General features: G+C 54.6%; 1 protein-coding gene across 1 annotated transcript in view; it reads left to right on the forward strand.

The window, feature by feature from the left end:
• Positions 1-17,297, forward strand: part of RPTOR (regulatory associated protein of MTOR complex 1) — a 99,846-nt gene that overhangs the window by 58,352 nt on the left and 24,197 nt on the right. Inside the window, exons 14-24 of the mRNA XM_033518796.1 lie at positions 699-773; positions 1,193-1,258; positions 1,830-2,021; positions 3,001-3,141; positions 3,927-4,044; positions 5,230-5,370; positions 5,772-5,930; positions 11,501-11,619; positions 15,255-15,358; positions 16,142-16,322; positions 17,105-17,215. Coding sequence (XP_033374687.1) covers positions 699-773; positions 1,193-1,258; positions 1,830-2,021; positions 3,001-3,141; positions 3,927-4,044; positions 5,230-5,370; positions 5,772-5,930; positions 11,501-11,619; positions 15,255-15,358; positions 16,142-16,322; positions 17,105-17,215 — 1,407 coding nt within the window. The remainder of the gene's footprint in view (positions 1-698; positions 774-1,192; positions 1,259-1,829; positions 2,022-3,000; positions 3,142-3,926; positions 4,045-5,229; positions 5,371-5,771; positions 5,931-11,500; positions 11,620-15,254; positions 15,359-16,141; positions 16,323-17,104; positions 17,216-17,297) is intronic.

Genomic DNA, 17,297 nt, shown 5'->3' on the forward strand with positions numbered 1-17,297 from the left:
GAGGGGACAGGGAACCTGCAGTGTGCAGGAGCTGGGGAAGCCCTGGTAGCTGCAGCCTGGCAGCAGTCCAGGCCCTCTGCTCCTGGCTCTGCCAAAACCAGCAGCTTCACTCTCTTCAGCACTAAAATATTCTCTTGCATCTCTGCCTCGCTATCCCCGCCCCTTTCAGCAATTAGTTCCCTCCTTCACCTTCTCCCCCTGATGAAAAATGCATGATCCTGTCTCTGTGCCACAGGGAGCTGATGCCAAGCCGGGCTTTCCTCCCTTCCATTTTCACTTTCTCCATGTGGATCCTCCCGGGGTGACCCTGGAACATCAGCCTGGAGCCTGAGCTGGAGTGTCAGCAAAGCTTGGAGCTCCCCAGGAACCCCCCTGTGCTCCCCAGGGGCTGCTCTGCGCTCTGGGCTGGCTCAGTAGGAGATATCAAAGTGCTGGGGAGCTTTAATGTGGCTCCTTCCACTCTTCCCCAGAGCAGGAGCTCCCATTTGCTGCTGTTTGTGGCACTGTGGGAGTGGCAGAGCCTGCCCTGGCCCTGTGGCACTGTCTGGGTGCAGCCCCCAGGAAGGGCTTGAGCTTTATTTGGCTTCTCAGATGAAAGCAAGGTTGGATAGAAGTGGTTAAGAAATGGAAGGTTTATCCTGGAGGAACAGACAGGTGTGTGTTGTGGTTCTCACTGTGGTTTTCTTGGTCTCTTGCAGTCGTGCCAGGCTGACCTGGTGAAGGACAATGGACACAAGTATTTCCTCTCAGTCCTGGCAGATCCTTACATGCCAGTAAGGACAATTTATCCACACCCTGTGGCCTTTGCTTGCCTTGTGTTCACTGCTGTGCTGGGCAGTCAGTGCTGGGCTGTGTGACTGAGGCAGCCACACCAGCCAAGGTGTTACAACCTCACCTGGAGCTCTGTGGGTCTGTGTGAGCCTGGGGCTCCAGGGTGGCTGCAGGAGCTGTCCCGTGGCTTTGGCAATCCCCCTGCAGCAGCTGGGCTCCCTTCAGGGGGGTGTGGGGGTCTCCCCACGGCAGGAGGCTGGGAGGATGCTGGGGAAGTGTCTGGGGTGTAGCTGATGCCAAGAGAGGGGAAAGAGAGCTGGAATTGTGTCATTCTTTTAAGGTGGCACAGACTGCTCTTGGGTGATGCCGTGTTTCAGGGTGTAGCTGTTCTCCAGGTAACCTCAGTCTGCCTTGTTTTCAGGCTGAGCACAGGACCATGACAGCCTTCATCCTGGCTGTGATTGTCAACAACTACAACACTGGCCAGGTGAGTCCCAGCAGCCTTTTCCCTCCATCCTCTCCCAGCTCTCTCTGCCTCACGCCTTTGCTTTGGTAAAAGTGTCCTGGCTGGCATTGAAGCCCAAACCTGAACCTGGAAACAGAACTAGGACGTTGGTATTTGTTATTTCTGTGTGGATTAAGAGAAGAATTGGCCTGGAGATGTGACAGACATTGTGTACCCAGCACCTGGCAGTGGGGGACAAGGACAAGAGTCCCTTCACAGCCACTGGCACAGAAAGATCCCTGATCCTGCCCAGTGGGAACCTGGGAATGGTCTGTGGATTCAGCCATAAACCTTGGGGCTCTGACAGGTGCAAGGAATGTTTCCAAAGAGGAAAAAACAAGCTTTATGCACTGCAGAAAGCATTTTAATGCTCAATTATTTCATCAACTCTACTGCCTTTCCCTTCATACTGCTGGTATTCTGTAACAAAATCAGTCTGGAACCACTGAATGATTATTTTCTCTTGGCTTCCTGACTCCTTCAGAAATATCTGGTGCTGTGGGGATGAGGTGGGAAGCTGTCATCCCAAACAAAGGCTTGGTTTGTGTTGCAGGAAGCCTGCCTGCAAGGGAACCTGATAGCGATCTGCCTGGAGCAGCTGAACGATCCCCACCCGCTCCTCAGGCAGTGGGTGGCCATTTGTCTGGGGAGGATCTGGCAGAACTTCGACTCAGCCAGGTGGTGTGGAGTGAGAGACAGTGCCCATGAGAAGCTCTACAGCCTCCTCTCAGATCCAATCCCAGAGGTAAAAATCCAGCTCCTTTGGTAAAAGCCACAGAAGTTCCTGCAGAGCAGGGCCTCTCCTGGAGCTTTGTGTTTGTGTCTGGTTCAGAGAAAGATCTTGCTGCTGTTTCTTCAAGGTGATGCAAATCCAACAAGCCCTGCAAGAGGAGCTTCCAAAGAAATGCAGAGGGAGTTCATAGAGCCCCAAACCCCTGGGACACTGCAGTTAGGAAATGCCACGGTTTTTGCTTCCTTGCATATCAGAAGCTGTTAAAAATGTGGTCCCAAAGCTCTCTGTGTTTTGCAAAAGACCCTCTAGTCTTTTTGTCCAAGTATGAAAACTCCTCTCCCCCTGCTGATTGTGGAAATGCATCTTTAATTGGCTGTGTTTTACCTTTGTGACACTCCCAGGAGAGGAGGGATTGAGCAGGGCCTGGCAGTGACTGACAGAGCCCAGCACACCCAGCACACACACTGGGAGAAGGGAGCTGAGGTAAACAGCTCAGATAACGTGCAGAGATTGGAGATGAGACTTCCACATCCAGTCTCTGTCCTGCATCCTCCTCCTCCTGCTCCTGGCCTGGTCCTCCCCACTTTTGAGCAGTGTTTCTGCAGAGGTGGGCTGGCTTTCCACAGTTTTCCCTGATTTTTCTCTTTTTTCCATCATCTACCTTCCCATAAGCCCATCCCTGAAGACTGTAGTCAGCACTCTTATAAAATACCCACATCCCAGCAGGAGCTGTGTGTACCTCACTCCTGTTAATTAATATTCAAGGCAACACCAACTGGAGGAGTCCCCCAGGGGAAGGCAACTGAGTGTTGTGGGAAATTAAACACATCCTGCATCTGCAGACGCTCAAAGCTGACTTTGCTGGGGCTCTGGGGGTGCTGCTCCCCACGGCTCCACGCTCACCTGGCACAGGGGTTTGTGTTTCCAGCGCTCCCGTTGTGGGGAGGAGCAGAGCCAGAGGGGACAGCAGGGCTGTTTGTGTTGTCCCCAGGTTCGCTGTGCCGCTGTCTTTGCTCTGGGGACCTTTGTGGGCAACTCTGCAGAGCGCACGGACCACTCGACCACCATCGACCACAACGTGGCCATGATGCTGGCCCAGCTCATCAACGACGGCAGCCCCATGGTCCGCAAGGTAGGGCTGGGCCCAGCCCCTGCTCCCCACTGCTGCCTCCCTGCCTTCCCTGTGCTCAGCTCTGCTCCCTGGAAACGCCTCCCCACCTGTAGAGCCCCGGGCATGGAGCACGGGCTGCTCCAGAGTGGCTCTCCAGCTTTGGGAGAGTTAGGGTTTCTGATGCACCATCGTACATCAGCAGTACATTAAATGGTTTTTGACGTTGTGGATTGTTTTTGAGGGCTGTTCTGAAGTGTCCTAATGTTTGTGTTTACTTTACTGGAACATCAACACCCTGGCAGTTGTCACCGGCACGGCAAAGATTCATTTCTGTTGTCTCGTTCCAGCATTTAATCAGTTTAATTCAGGAGAGAGCTGTGTGTCACACTGAGTGCTCTGTGAGATTCATAAATCTCTCCTTGGGAGATCAGTCCCTGAGCAGAGACAGCAGCCAGAGGCAGCTCTGTGTCCTGGCTGCTGCTCCCAGGGGCCAGGCAGGAGGTGTCTCCTGCAGGAGCCACACACATCTATGGGCTGGGCCAGCTTCAGGCTGGCAAACTCGGGCAGAGCCAGCCACAGAACCCCAGCATGGTTTGGGCTGGAAGGGACCTTAAAGCTCATCTGTTTCCTGCTGCCCCTGGGCAGGGACAGGTCCCACTGGAGCAGGCTGCAGTTCACACCTTGAATTAAGGGACAGTGATCACCCTGGATGGCCCCCCAGTAATGCCAGCAGTATTGGTCAGTGTTTGCCTTCAGTCCTTGTTTCTCACCTTGTTTCTGAGGTGTTTCTTGTGCTCTTTCTGCAGGAGCTGGTGGTGGCCCTGAGTCACCTGGTGGTTCAGTACGAGAGCAATTTCTGCACCGTGGCCTTGCAGTTCATAGAGGAGGAGAAGAATTATCCTCTCCCTTCTCCTGCTGCTCCAGGTGGGGGTTGGCTGTGGCTGGGCAGGAGATGTAGGCCTTGACAGTACTTGGGAATTATTTAAGGAGTTTTGCTAGCACAGTGAGCTTGTTGCTGGTGGGGATTTATTAAAGAGCTCTGTTGTGACACGGTGAGTGATGGGGAGGGGAGATGTGCTGTCTGTCCAGCCCTGTGGGATGTTACACTGGAGAAATCCATCCTCCACTGAGCCCCCACCTCAGCCTTGGCTGTAGCTCACCAGGAACCTCCTGCCCCGTCCAGAGAGATTCTTTCCAGCTCAAGGCTGGAGGATTTGGCCAAGGCAGCACACAGCTTGTTTTGTTTCTCCCCTCTGGAATCACACCTGAATGTTGAGTGTCACACTGACCTGGTGAGAGCTCCACAGCACCAAGAGCCTGCTGTGAGGGCCAGACGAGGAGGGGAAGAGCTCTGAGCCTCTGGCCCCATCCCTTTGGCTGTGTCTGTGGCTTTATGTGAGGAATGAAATGTCCTGGTGAAGTTACCTCGAACTTCACCTTCTCTTTAGATGTAAACCACAGTGGAAATCTTGAAGAATAACAGGAGAACCTTGGAGACAAGACTGTGTGCTGTCTCTGCACAGAGTGGTTTAGTGTCCCTGTCCTCTGAATGACTGAATCACATTGGGAAATGAGCTCCTCCCCATTTCTGCAGGAAATAAACACTGCATGCAGTTTGTACCCTGCTTTTCCTGATCCCAAAGAATCCTGAGGTAGGATGCTCTGGAAGCACTGACCCTCACCCCAGTGCAGCCACTCTGCAGGGCAGCAGAGCAGCTCTTCTGAGGCCGTGGTGTGTGAAATATGGCCTGAAGTTTAGTCAGGGAACCAGAATTCTCATAGCTCCTGATGATGAGAAAATCCAGGTGGGTTTGATGAGCAGCAGCAGAGAGGAGCTGGCTGATGCTGCCCCAGACTGTCCTGGCACAGCCCCACCTGCACAGAAGAGTCCCCAGTGCCCCTGGGCTCACCTGGCCTCGCTGGGTGTCCCAAAGTGCCAGCCTGGCCAGCAGAGGCCCAGGATCCACTGCTGTGCCTCCTTCCTTTAGCCTGACACAGAATGACCAATCCCATTCCCATCAGTGGTGTTTTCATTACGTTTGCTGGGAGATAACCCAGGGGCTGTGGCTGGCTTTGTTTCCAGCCATAACTGCTGCTCTTGCCTCGCAGAGGGCGGGAGCCTGACCCCGGTGCGGGACGGGCCGTGCACGCCGCGCCTGCGCTCCGTCAGCTCCTACGGCAACATCCGCGCCGTCACCACCGCCAGGAACCTCAACAAGTCCCTGCAGAACCTCAGCCTCAACGAGGAGTGTAAGACTGGAGAATTCTTCCACTTTTCACACCCCTTGTGCCAGCCAGGAGACACCACGGGCAGGAGCTGGCACTTCAGCCCAAACTGTCCAGCTCCGAGGGCTTGGATGAGGAGCCCTCTCGTAATTAGTTGTAATTTTCTGGTCGTTAGCATTGATTTTTCTGAGCATCTGGGGACTGAAAATGTGCCTTCCAGCTTCCAAGCATAAGTGGATTTTTAACTCAATCTTTTGCTTATTCTGTGTTTAATCATTCAGTATTAAAGAGGGGAATTGTGGCTTTGCCCCCTCGGTAAGGGGTTTCCTTCCCTGGGCGTGGCATCATTTAGAGCAGGGCTGTTATGTCTGGGTGTAAATTGTTCCCTCGGTCCTCGTTGCAGCATCTGTGTTCTGTCCTGGCAGCTGGCAGCTCGGTGGCGTTCTCCCCTGGGAACCTGAGCACGAGCAGCAGTGCCAGCAGCACGCTGGGCAGCCCCGAGAACGAGGAGTACATCCTGTCCTTCGAGACCATCGACAAGATGAGACGAGTCAGCTCCTACTCCTCCCTCAACTCCCTCATAGGTGAGCACAAACCCTGCTGCCCTTCCCCTCGTGCCTGCCTGCAGGGTTGGCATCCTGGCTCATCCTGACAGGGTTTCTCTCCCTGTCGTGTGTGGCTGGGTCTCTCCAGTGGAGGGATGGGAGTGGGAGCTGCTGGCTGCAGTTCTGAGCTTCACTGCAATCCTGTCAGGGAATTCAGGCACAGAAATGTGGGGGCCACAACAGCTTTGCCTCAAATTACCTGTAGCTTTTCAAACAGTCTGAGCCATCTTGGCACGACGTCGCAGGCACCATGCAGAAAGACCTGGCTTTTGGAATGGGCTCCTTCCAGGGAAAGCAGCGTGCACAGGGAAATGCTGGGGGAAGTCTCCATATTTCCTCTGTAATCAGTAAATGGGCCCATATTTTCACTAATCAGTGCAAAGAGAGTAACTCAGGGAGAAACCACCTGGGTGACAGAGCTGCCTTGACCAAAGAAACATTTCCTCTGCTCTGTTTTTTAGGAGAATTAATGGTGATTTGGCTCGCCTGAGTTGAAAGATTCAGGGATTGTAATTACTGAGCCCCTGTGGCAGTTTAAAATCATGAGTTCATTAGGAACTTGATCAGTTAATTTGCTTTTGATTATCAGTAATGACATTGGATCTTCTGAAGCATGGCAGGGATGTTAGGAAATTTCTCTCCATCTTGAGCTAGGACTTGAGTTTTCCCCATTCCCACTGGTGGTGGCTGGTGGGTGTCTCACAGGAGCTGTGCAGCACAGCTGGAAAAGGCTCTGGAGGGGAGCTGGAGGTGGTGAGGGGAACCTTGGAAAGAGAGAGCAGCTCTCCAAGGCATCCCTCACTCCTGTTCCATCAAAGAGCTCAGACCCAGCTGGAAGCGCAGAGCTTAGAGAAGTGTTTAAAATTCATGACTCGCACAGAATCCCATTACCTCCCCATTTGCCTGCTGCAAGCCAGGCTTTTCTCATTCCTTCTGAAGCATCACCATCCTCCAGCCCTGTCTCCTGCTCCACAAGCCACCAGCCCCAGCCACCCCCAGAGCTCTGCAGCCCAGGCTGACCCCGTTCCTCAGTGTCCTGAGGTGCCTTCAGCTGCAGGGAGCTGGGGGAGCCCAGTGGGGCAGGGACCTGTGACTGAGGGAATGCTGTGCTCTACTCTGTCCCTTCTGAAAGGGGAGATGGGGCTCTGGCTCTGCAGCAACACCCCTGCCAGGCATCTGAGACAGCCAGAGCAGTGGAAAAGGTGTTTGGGGCACGTGAGGAGACTCCAAGTGAAGCAGAAATCTCGTCTGTAAGAGTGAAAGGAGAAATTTTCAGCCACACACAGCCACTCACAGCTGTGTTCTGTGCTCTACATTCCCTAAGCTGATTCACTGATTGCAGAATTCCAGATTGGTTTGGGTTGGGAGGGACCCTAAAGCCCATTCCTGTCGTGGGCAGGGACACTTTCCACTGTCCCAGGCTGCTCCAAGCCCAAGCTTGGACACTCCCAGGGGTCCAGGAGCAGCCCCACCCTGCTGATGCTCAGCTCTTTGTTCCTCTCTGGCAGTTTGAGGAGCTTGGTGTGCGAGGGATTGTTCTGGATCAGTGTCTGCACTGGCACTGGGGCATCATACAACATCCTTCTTGCCAAAGATTGAGGAGAGCCTCTCCATTCCTCCTTGTCCCGTTTTACAAACAGTTCCTCAGCTAGCTGTGGGCCAGATATTCCCATTGTGGCTCCCCAAATGCAGCAGCACTCGCTGTCAGCCGAGCTCTGTGTTCTCTGGCAGCTGCTCCTTGGCCACACGGGCCAGTACCAGCAGAGACATTCATTTCTGGCCCAGTTTCCAGCTGGCAAGAGGCAGTTTGTGGTTAGTCAACAAAGACATCATTTTGGAAGGGAAGCTGAGCCTTGCCGCTTTTCCATACAGCCACTCATTAATCTTGGTGTCCTGGAAATGTTCAGTTTTAGGATGGGAAAAGGGATGGAATTAAGAGGGGGGTTTGCACACCTCGAGGCTGATTATTCATATCCAAACTGCACGATGAAAGCCTTTGTCCTACAGAGAGCTTCACTGGAAAGATTATCTTCAGGAGTGATCAAAGAAGGAGGAAAATAAATCTTGGAGCGATGAAATGCTGGGGAATTGTTGTGTTTTCCAGCAGGAGAGGTTGGGGGTGGAGAACTGTTTGCCATTTCCCAGGATCTGCCTCGGAGTCCGGGTGAGGGCGGAGGTTGCTGCAGGGAGGATGAGGAGAGCAGAGGTGGAGGAGGACAGCGAGGGGCAGGAGACAGAAAGTGTCGGGGCAGGGGAGCCTCCCACTCCCCCGTGTTCATGCACTGAGATAATGAGGAGCTGGGCAGCCAGCAGTGAGTGCAGCTGGGAATGGCAGCAAAATCCAGGGATTGGGCTGGGGTTTGGCAGCGGGAATTTGTTGGGATTTGTCTCCTCTGTGTCTCCCTGCTGTGGGGCCAGCTCTGGCCAGGGGAGCCTGCTCTGAGGAAGCTCCTCAGAACCAGCTGCTCCTGGCTCCTGTGGGAAGCTCCAGCTCTGCCCCTGGAGCTGCCGAGGGTCAGAGCGAGCCCTGCAGGGCCTGGGGAGGGCTCAGGTGTGCAGGGACCGAGCTGTGCCCGCAGGGACCCGGCTGCTCCCCCAGCAGAGCCCTGGGGAGTTCGGGGGTCCCCATCTGTGGGTGCTCAGGGACGGAGCAGCAGTGATGGGAGCAGCTCCCCGAGTCCTCGGGGCTGAGATGTTTCAGCTGCATCTCCCTGCACCCAAAGGCTGCATTCCCTGTCCCTGTGTGCCTGTCTGGAGGTGTCACTGCTGTCCCTCCCCCGGAGCTGACTGGGGGCCAGGTGAGCAGGGAGCAGCCGTCGGTCTGGTTGTGCTGCGGTGCCGGTGGGAAGTGGAGCTGCCCCATCTGTGGAGGTCAGGGCTGGAAATCACTGCAGTGATTTTTACAGGGGATTGGAAAGAAACCCTGTCCCAGCCTGGCAAATCAAAGGGAATAAATAAAGCCATCAGCAGTGGGGTTTGCATCCACTGTGGCTCTCCCTGGAGCTGCTGGAGCCCAGCCCGTCCTCGGGGCTCACAGGTGAACCCAGCCCCACACAGTGTGGGGAAAATCAAACTCAGAGAGAAGGCAGGCAGTTTGTTTTTGACATTCTTAGCAGAGAGGGATCATTTTGTGAACATGTGCAAGGTGCACTGGACTGGCTGGGAGTCAGTGTGACTAATTACAGAGCTGTCTGCTTCCATTAATGGCCAGCCCCTGCTCGGCTCCTGGTTTTGCATCTCGGGGACAGTTTGGGCACTGGAAATGTGAGATGGAGCTGCTGTTCCTCCTGCCCCCTCTGCTGCTCCCCTTTCCCAGGGGCTGGAGCTCAGGAGCTGCCAGGGAGCTGTGTCAGATGTGTCAGTCCTGCACTGACTGGGGGGTGGCAGCAGGGAAGAGCAGCCCTGAGCCCCAGGTGCCTTTGCAGAAATTCCCTGTGTTCTCCTCAAAGGCTGCCAGGTGAAGGGGGAATTGCACTGGCACGGTTCTGCTTAAAATTTGGTTTTTCCCTGACACTTAGATGTATAAAAAATGTCGCTGGGTTTCTTTCTCTGTGAGCAAGGTGGTTATCAGAGCCCTTGGGAAATCAGAGGGTGCCCCCCTCACTCTTCCTCCTCTCCCTTTCCTTTTACTCTCTTTCAAGGGCTTTAAAGAATTGAAGGCATCCCGATTTCCCAGTGGCCCTTATGTAACAGGCTGGAGTGTGGGAGGCAGAGCTCTGGGCACAGCTCTGGGCACACCTCAGACGTTACCTGGCTGCTGCTTCACGAGCTGAGCCTTTTTTCCTCCCACTCCTTGTAGCACTTTGCCTCTCTCCCTTCTTGTTCTTTATCCTTCCCCCTCCAGTTTTTTCTTTCCTTGGTAATAGAAGCTTCCAGGATTTAACATTGTTACATATTTACAGCCTTTGCAATTTTACGGTATTATATAAATATTATACAATATTGCGTAAATATATGTTTACAGCCATTACAATTTACAGCCTTATAACAATTTACATTGTTGGAGGTTTTACAGCCCTGCCAGTGCCTAAAGGGGCTCCAAGAGAGCTGCAGAGGAGATTTCCACAAGGGCCTGGAGTACCAGGACAGAGGGGATGGCTTCCCTCTGCCAGATGGGGAGAAATTCCTCCCTGTCAGCAGGGTGAGGCCCTGGATCCCTGGCAGTGTCCCAGGCCAGGCTGGAATAACCTGGGCTTGTGGAAGGTGTGGGCTTTAAGTGCCCAAGCACCATGGGGTTCTCTGGTTTGTCAGGCCCTGTCCCTGGGCTGCCTTGGGAGGGTTGGGATCAGCTGCAGGATCCGCCTGGGCCACCCCCAGCACAGGAGCAGCACGGGCTGGGTGCTGCCTTCAGAAACACCTGGGAGATTTCCAGGTGCCAGTTCAAGCAGATGTCACTTGGAACATCCTTTGGGTGCCAGGTGAGAGGGAGGGGTTGGGTTTTGGGGGCTGCCTTGGCCCTTTGCAGGGGGATGTGTCACAATCTGGGCAGAGGAAGGTTCCCCTCTCAGATCAGCAGCCAAGGGCAGCCCGCAGGCTCCTGGAGCCTGTTGCTGCTCCCAGCAGTGCTCAAAGTGCTCTGTCCCAGCCTGCTGTGCTGGTCTAGGGATCAGCTTTACTCTGCCAGGTGAGGAGCTGCTTGGTGACCAAGGGGCCCTTTCCTCCCAACTTTATATTTAGATGCCTCCAGAAACACGGGAGGAAAAGCAGTAACAGCTTGATCTGTCATTTAGCACTGATTGTGACTCATCTGAAATCTCTATTTTAGCTCTTTTTTTGTTGTTAGTGCAACCACTTTAACATTGTCCAAATGGCTCCACTCCCAGCCGGGGCGTTGCACGATCAGACACCGGCAGCTTCGGAGGCAGAATAACAAATTCTCACCCAAAAGCAGCAAAATAAAATGTTCACGGAATTTTGTCAGTTGTTGCAAATGCTTATTAATTTGATTTGTACTTTGAATCTGTCAGTCCCTTCTGCTGAAATACTGAACAGCTGATCTGCTCATTAAATAACAAATTGGAGGAATTGATACAAATGTCAATAGGAAAGACTGAGTTGGACTCGCTGGTTCCTGGGGGCTCAACTCCTAAAGCTTTGCTTTAAACACTTAGGAAACTTGCAGAGTGTCCAGAGCCCTGAACAATTCCACAGAAATAAGCACAGCAGTCTCAGGCAGTGAGTGTGGATTTACACCATTAGGTATTTCATCTCAGGAGACCCAGACATGATCCACTCAGCCTTTCCAGGTGATTTGCTTCCGGAGCCTGGAAAAGCAGGAGTTTGGCTGGAGATGATTTAGGGAGTCTTTAATTTATTTTGCTTCCCCTCACTTTGATTTCACAAGCCCTCACAGAGTTCACAGACAGGCAAAAGGGAGACAAAATGCCCCTGTGGGATGTTTTTGAGCTCCTCTCTTGATGTTCCCTGAGATGTCATCGGGTTGTTTGGAGTTCTAATGAATTTTCTCACGTCAGATCAAAGAAGCGGAGTTGATGGATTGTCATGTGCTGCAGGGCTTTGGGCTTTGTTGTGTTTTTTTGTTATTCTAGGTGTGAGTTTCAACAGTGTTTATACCCAGATTTGGAGGGTGCTCCTTCACCTGGCTGCTGACCCCTACCCCGACGTGTCCGACCTGGCCATGAAGGTTTTGAACAGCATTGCCTACAAGGTATGTGCCTGTGCCTGCCAGCTGCTTGCATCTGGATCTTTTCATGCTCAGGCAAGGCTTAGGCAGGCTGACCTGGATGGGTCTGTTGGAGTGCTCTGCCTTTTGCAGAAGGAGCTTTTAATGCTTCACCATGATAAACTCTGCTCTGAACTCTTGATCAGGTAAAATGAATAAATGGGGGAGGGCCTGGGGTTGTTTTAGGGTATAAATTAGGTGCAGACCTCGGACTGTAGGTCTGGTTTAGAAGTCTACTTGTCTAGATCAGTCCCTGGGATAAACCTTAAGTATCCTTCATTAAATTATCCGTTTGCAAACTGATTTAGATAATGCAAGTGGGACTGGCCTGCAGACTGAAGCCACAACGGCTCTCCAACCCAGGTGAACTAGTACATGTGAGTCAGCATGCAGACCCCTGCCACTCCTCACCCCAGCCCAGGCTGGGTGCCTAAACCTCCATCCTCATCCCATCTCATCCTGGGGGTGACAAGATGTCCCTGGAGGTGCCACCCTGGGGCAGCACCTTCCCCCTGCCCAGGCCACCCCAGGACATCTTCCCACCCCGTGTGTCCCCTGGCTGGGCACAGAAAGCTCTGTGTGAACCTTTCTGGCCACTCCAGCATCCAGACCATGAGCCATTGCACTGGGAACTCTCTTACTGGGCCTTTCCAGGGAATAATCCCAGACCCTCAGCCTGGGGCGGGGAGCTGGAGCTGCAGTAAGAGATGCCAGCATTGTGTGCTGCCGTTTAATGCCTCAGAGATCTCTGCTTTGAAATCACACCTTCTCTGGAGACAGGAGTTACTGCCTTGAGCTCTGGTTTCTTTGAGGTGCACGTGCCAGTGAGTGGTAAGGGCTGGTTTGGGACAGAGAATCCTCTTGGCAGTGGGGGCAGCGAGCTCAGCCCTTCCCTGGCGAGACAGGGGTACAACAAATGACAGGCTGGAGATGCCAAATGAGGGAGGAATGAAAGGAAAAGGTGGAAGATTTCCCTCTCTCTGCTCTAGATGCACGAAACTGTTTCAGTTCTGCGTTTGGAAGGCTCTTTGCAAAATGAAATGTTATTAAAAGGGATATAAAGAGGACCCAGATCTGCTTTTCCTGCCTGAAATGGGTTTTCAGGAGTTGCTTCCTGGCCAGTGGGGAGGCGGGTGGGGATCGATGTTGGTATCGATGCTGCTGTGCCAGCAGGAGCTGTGATCATTCCCTTGTCATGTCCCCAGGGAATGCTGGCACTGCTGGGGGAATTCTGGGCTGTCTCTAGCAGTGTGGGGCTGGCTGTGCTGGTGCTGACCCGAGTCCCAAAGCGCAGGGGATGGGTCCCACTCATCTCACTCTGCACGGCTGGGCCAGCTGCTCTGCCCCTGCTTCCCACAGCAACAGCTCTTCCAACAGGCTTGGGAAACAGGAACCATTCCCAAATTGGGATTTTTATCTGGGGATGCTTCAGTGAACAAAACTGATTTGTTCCTCTTTGCCTTAGCCCCGAGATCCACAAGGCAAACGTTCAGCCCTGGGCTGGCTGCTGCGCACATCGGGGGCTTCGCTTTGGCCAGCACCTCCTGCCTTGGGTGGCTTCTAACAGGGCTTTTTAACAAAAATAAAACCCCCAAAACACAAAGCACCCAGCCTGTGACCTGCCCACCTCAGGGGGCTCCAAGGCTCAGCTCCTGGGCTGGCCTTTCCTGCCCCGTTCGGCCGTGCCGTGGGCGGTGGTGCCGGAGCACGGCCGAGCTCCAGGCTCTGCTGGGAGCTCAGGCAGGAGCTGGCCGGTGTCTGATGCAAATCAGTGACAATTAAAGCTTTGCTCACCGTGTCCTGAGACCTTTCCTTCGTGCTGATGGAGCTTGTTGGATGTGGAAGGGAGCGCTGGACGTGGGCACCGCTCCTCCCCAGTGTGTGCAAGCACTGCCCACTCGGGGCTTGAATTTTACCAGGAAATGCAAACAAAAATTGTTCTTCTTGCCTAAACAAAAACACTGCCTCAGGTGATGTAAAACACTTGAATGTTCCAGGGGTTTCATATTTTGGTTTAATTACTGTAAAATTCAGGGAAGAAGAGGCTTCAGTTTGGAGCTGGGCCAGCTGAGGTTTCCTTCTGTTGGCACAGCCGAGCAGAACGCTGTGGTCTGAGGGACCTGGCTGGGGCTGGGGGCTTCAGGGGGAGCAGCTGACCAAGCTGTCCATGGGCTTCCACATCTGGAGAGTGCTGGGGGACCAAACATTGCAGAACCATGCAATGGGCTGAGTGGGAAGAGACCTTAAACTCATCCCATTCCACCCCTGCCATGGCAGGGACACCTTCCCCTGTCCCAGCTGCTCCAGCCCCAATGTCCAGCCTGGCCTTGGGCACTGCCAGGGATCCAGGGACAGCCACAGCTGCTCTGGGCACCTGTGCCAGCCCTCCCCACCCTCACAGGAGGGAATTTCTTCTCCATGTCCCGTTCTCCAGCCCCTCTGGAGACATTCCAAAGCCCCTGGAGCCGTTCCTGTGTCACTTGCTCCAGGTGGCCCTGCCTTGGCAGGGGTTTGACCTGGGTGACCTCCCGAGGTCCCTTCCATCCCCACTGCTCTGAGATTGTGTGATTGCTGTTACCAAACGAGAGCAGAGGGTCCTGCTCAGGTTTTTAGTGGAGCCAGGGCTGTGGATGTGTTTCTCCAGAAGGGCTGTGGGGCTGTGCTGGGTGTGAGCAGCCGGTGTGTGGGCTGCCCAGGCCTGCAGCCTTCCTGCAGGAATCTGCTGCTCTTCTGTTCCCTGTGCTCATTAGGCACTGCTGGGCCTCACCCAGGCTGCGGCTGCCTTGGGATTTATGTTTATGATGCAGATGGGAATGGTGCAGTTCTCCTTCCCGGCCTGAGCCTTGGAAAATGCCCAGACCTGCTTTTTGTGAGCACCAAAACAAGCAACAAGGAGCCAGGGTTCAGTGTTGGCCTCCAGAGACTTTCTGAAATCAAAAAGTCTTAAAGAGGAACATTTGTTTCAGCCCAGGTTGCTTTGTCCAGGTGTTTTTTAATGGAAGGCTTGAGGCTGAATGACAGAATCATTTAGGCTGGAAAATCCCTCTGAGCCCACCCAGTCCAGCCATTCCCCCAGCACTGCCAAGGCCACCAGTGCCCCGTGTCCCCAGTGCCACCTCCACATGGCTGGTAAATCCCTCCAGGGATGGGGCAGCACAGCCAGGGCTGCTCAGCCCTTCCAGGGAAGGAATCTTCCCCAATACCCAACCTCAACCTCCCGTGGCACAACCTGAGGCCATTCCTCTTGTTCTCTGGTCCCTGGGAGCAGAACCCTGCTGCCCTGTCCTGCCAGGGGCTGGTGCAGAGCTCTGAGCCCCCTTTCCCCCAGGCTCAGCTCTGCTCTGTCATTCACAGTCCCGGTGGGAGCTGCAGGGCTCAGCAATGAGGGAAGAGCTGCTGAGAGCCCTGGGCAGCTGAGGGTTCCCAGCCTGTGTCCCTGCCCTGGCTCTGGGCTGCTGGGGCAGGCTGGGAGTGCAGGGCTCCCTGGGGTGAGCGGTGCTGCTGAAACGAGCAGTGAAAGCAGCTGGTGTTGGTGCCCAGGGGTTCAGTGTGACCCCAGAGCCCCCAGGGAGCTCCCCCTGCCCGGGCTGGCCGTGCTCAGGTCCCTGTGTTCTCCCCAGGCCACGGTGAACGCTCGCCCCCAGCGCATCCTGGACACCTCCTCGCTGACCCAGTCGGCCCCTGCCAGCCCCACCAACAAGGGGATGCACATCCACCAAGTGGGGTGAGTCCAGCCCGGCCTTCCAGAACCTTCTGTGGGTGGGGGGGCTGCTCCCTGCCCGGCCCCATCCCGGGGAGCTGCCCTGGGGACTGGGAGTGTGGCTCCTGCTGTGGGGAGGTGTCCAGGAAGGAGAGCTCTGGGAAAAGGTGGGGAGTTTATTCCCGTTTTCCTTTAGGGCCAGGAGTAACAAGCCCAGCTGGGTGTCCAGCACAGAACTGAAAGGCAGAGCTGGCTTTGGCTGCTTTCACCTTCCCTGAGCTGTGGTGCCCAAATTCCCATTGACGTCTGAGCTGTGTCTGCTGCGCTTGCAGCTGATAAAAGCTGAGGTTACCTGATGGACAGCACACCCTGCCTAAACTGCAGGGAAACAGAGCCTGCTGGGGGCTGGAAACGGGATTATTTCCCAAATCTCCTCTCCAAGAGACAACACCACACGTTAGATCTGCTGGTCCCTTAACCAGTGTGCACCAGTAAGATTCCAAGTTGGCCCAGTTTAAATTCAAATGGTTTGAAGCTTTGGTCCCCCCATGGAAATGCCTGGTCTGGGTGCCAGGTCAGGCATCACAGATTCCCAGAACATGAAGGTTCATCCCCTCAGTGTGGAGTTGCACAGTCACAGATGGGTTTGGGGTCGGTTTGGCCTTTGGAGGAATTGTGATGTTTCTGCAGAGGAGGCACCACAGTGAAACACAAACTTGTGAGAAACAAAAACACAAAGAACGTAATGCACACACAAACCTCGTGTCCAGTGGTACCCAAACCCTGTCCCTCTGTCCTGTCCCTCAGGGGCTCACCCCCAACCACGAGCACCAGCAGCTCCAGCCTGACCAACGAGGTGCCCAAGCAGCCGGTGAGCCGGGACCTGGCGTCCGTGCGCCCCAACGTCACCAACGTGGGTGTCCAGTACACCCCCCACTCCCACCAGTTCCCCAGGACAAGGAAAATGTTTGACAAAGGCCCAGAACAGGTAAGGAGACTTCGCTCTGACAGCTCCTCCCCACTGGGGTTTGTCCCACTTTCTGTTGGTTGTGGTTTATTTCTGTGCATCCCTCGTTTGCTTCCAGCTGCTGCTAATCCAGATTGGCTGCCTCTAACCAGCCAAATAAAAATTGATTTATTTATTTTCTTCAGGATAAATTGTGTTTTATGGCTTTTGATAGGGCATTATTCACTTCTGCCACTAAGCAATGTGTCTAATCAGAGTCCATGGCTTACTCTTCAGTAAACATCTCTGTGCCCGAGTGCCAGCCCAGAGTCAGCCCCTGACCCTGGGGGCTGCTCTCCAGCACAGCAGGGACAAGGGACAGCTGTGGCCACAAGGAGAAGGTGCAGCAGTTCCCTTCTCTGGGCTTTGGCAGCACCAGCCTGGATTGTATTTCTGGGAGCCGAGGGAATGGAGCAGCTTTTCCCTGGGGGTGTCCTGTGCTGTGTGACACACACTCATCCACTCATCCTCACCCATCCTCGCTGCTCCCTGCACCACATCCTTGTTAGCCTGGCCAGAGCTGCTGCTGGGACCTCTCTGAGGAGCCACGGGGCTGCTCCAGCTGAGCTCACCTTTCCCTGGAGTGACCGTAACGCCCCAGCCCAAAGCCGTGTGCCGAGTTCCCTGTGCTGGGCAGGGCTGCAGCTTTCTGGTGCCTGCCTGGGGCAGTGGGGGTGTCCCTGGGGTGTCCCTGGGGTGTCCCTGGGGTGTCCCTGGGGTGTCCCTGGCCCTGCAGGTGGGTGAGCCCTGTCCCCTCCCCACAGACAGCCGATGATGCTGACGATGCCGTGGGACACAAGAGCTTCATCTCGGCCGCGGTGCAGACGGGGTTCTGCGACTGGAGCGCCAAGTACTTCGCCCAGCCCGTCATGAAGGTAACCCTGCTGGGCTGGGCTGGCCCCTGGCCCTTTGTCCCTTCTCTTTCCTGCCAGCTGGGGAGGCAAAGAATGGATTTCC

Source organism: Parus major, chromosome 18 (genome assembly GCF_001522545.3).
Source record: "Parus major isolate Abel chromosome 18, Parus_major1.1, whole genome shotgun sequence".
In the NCBI taxonomy this organism is placed as follows: Eukaryota; Metazoa; Chordata; class Aves; order Passeriformes; family Paridae; genus Parus; species Parus major.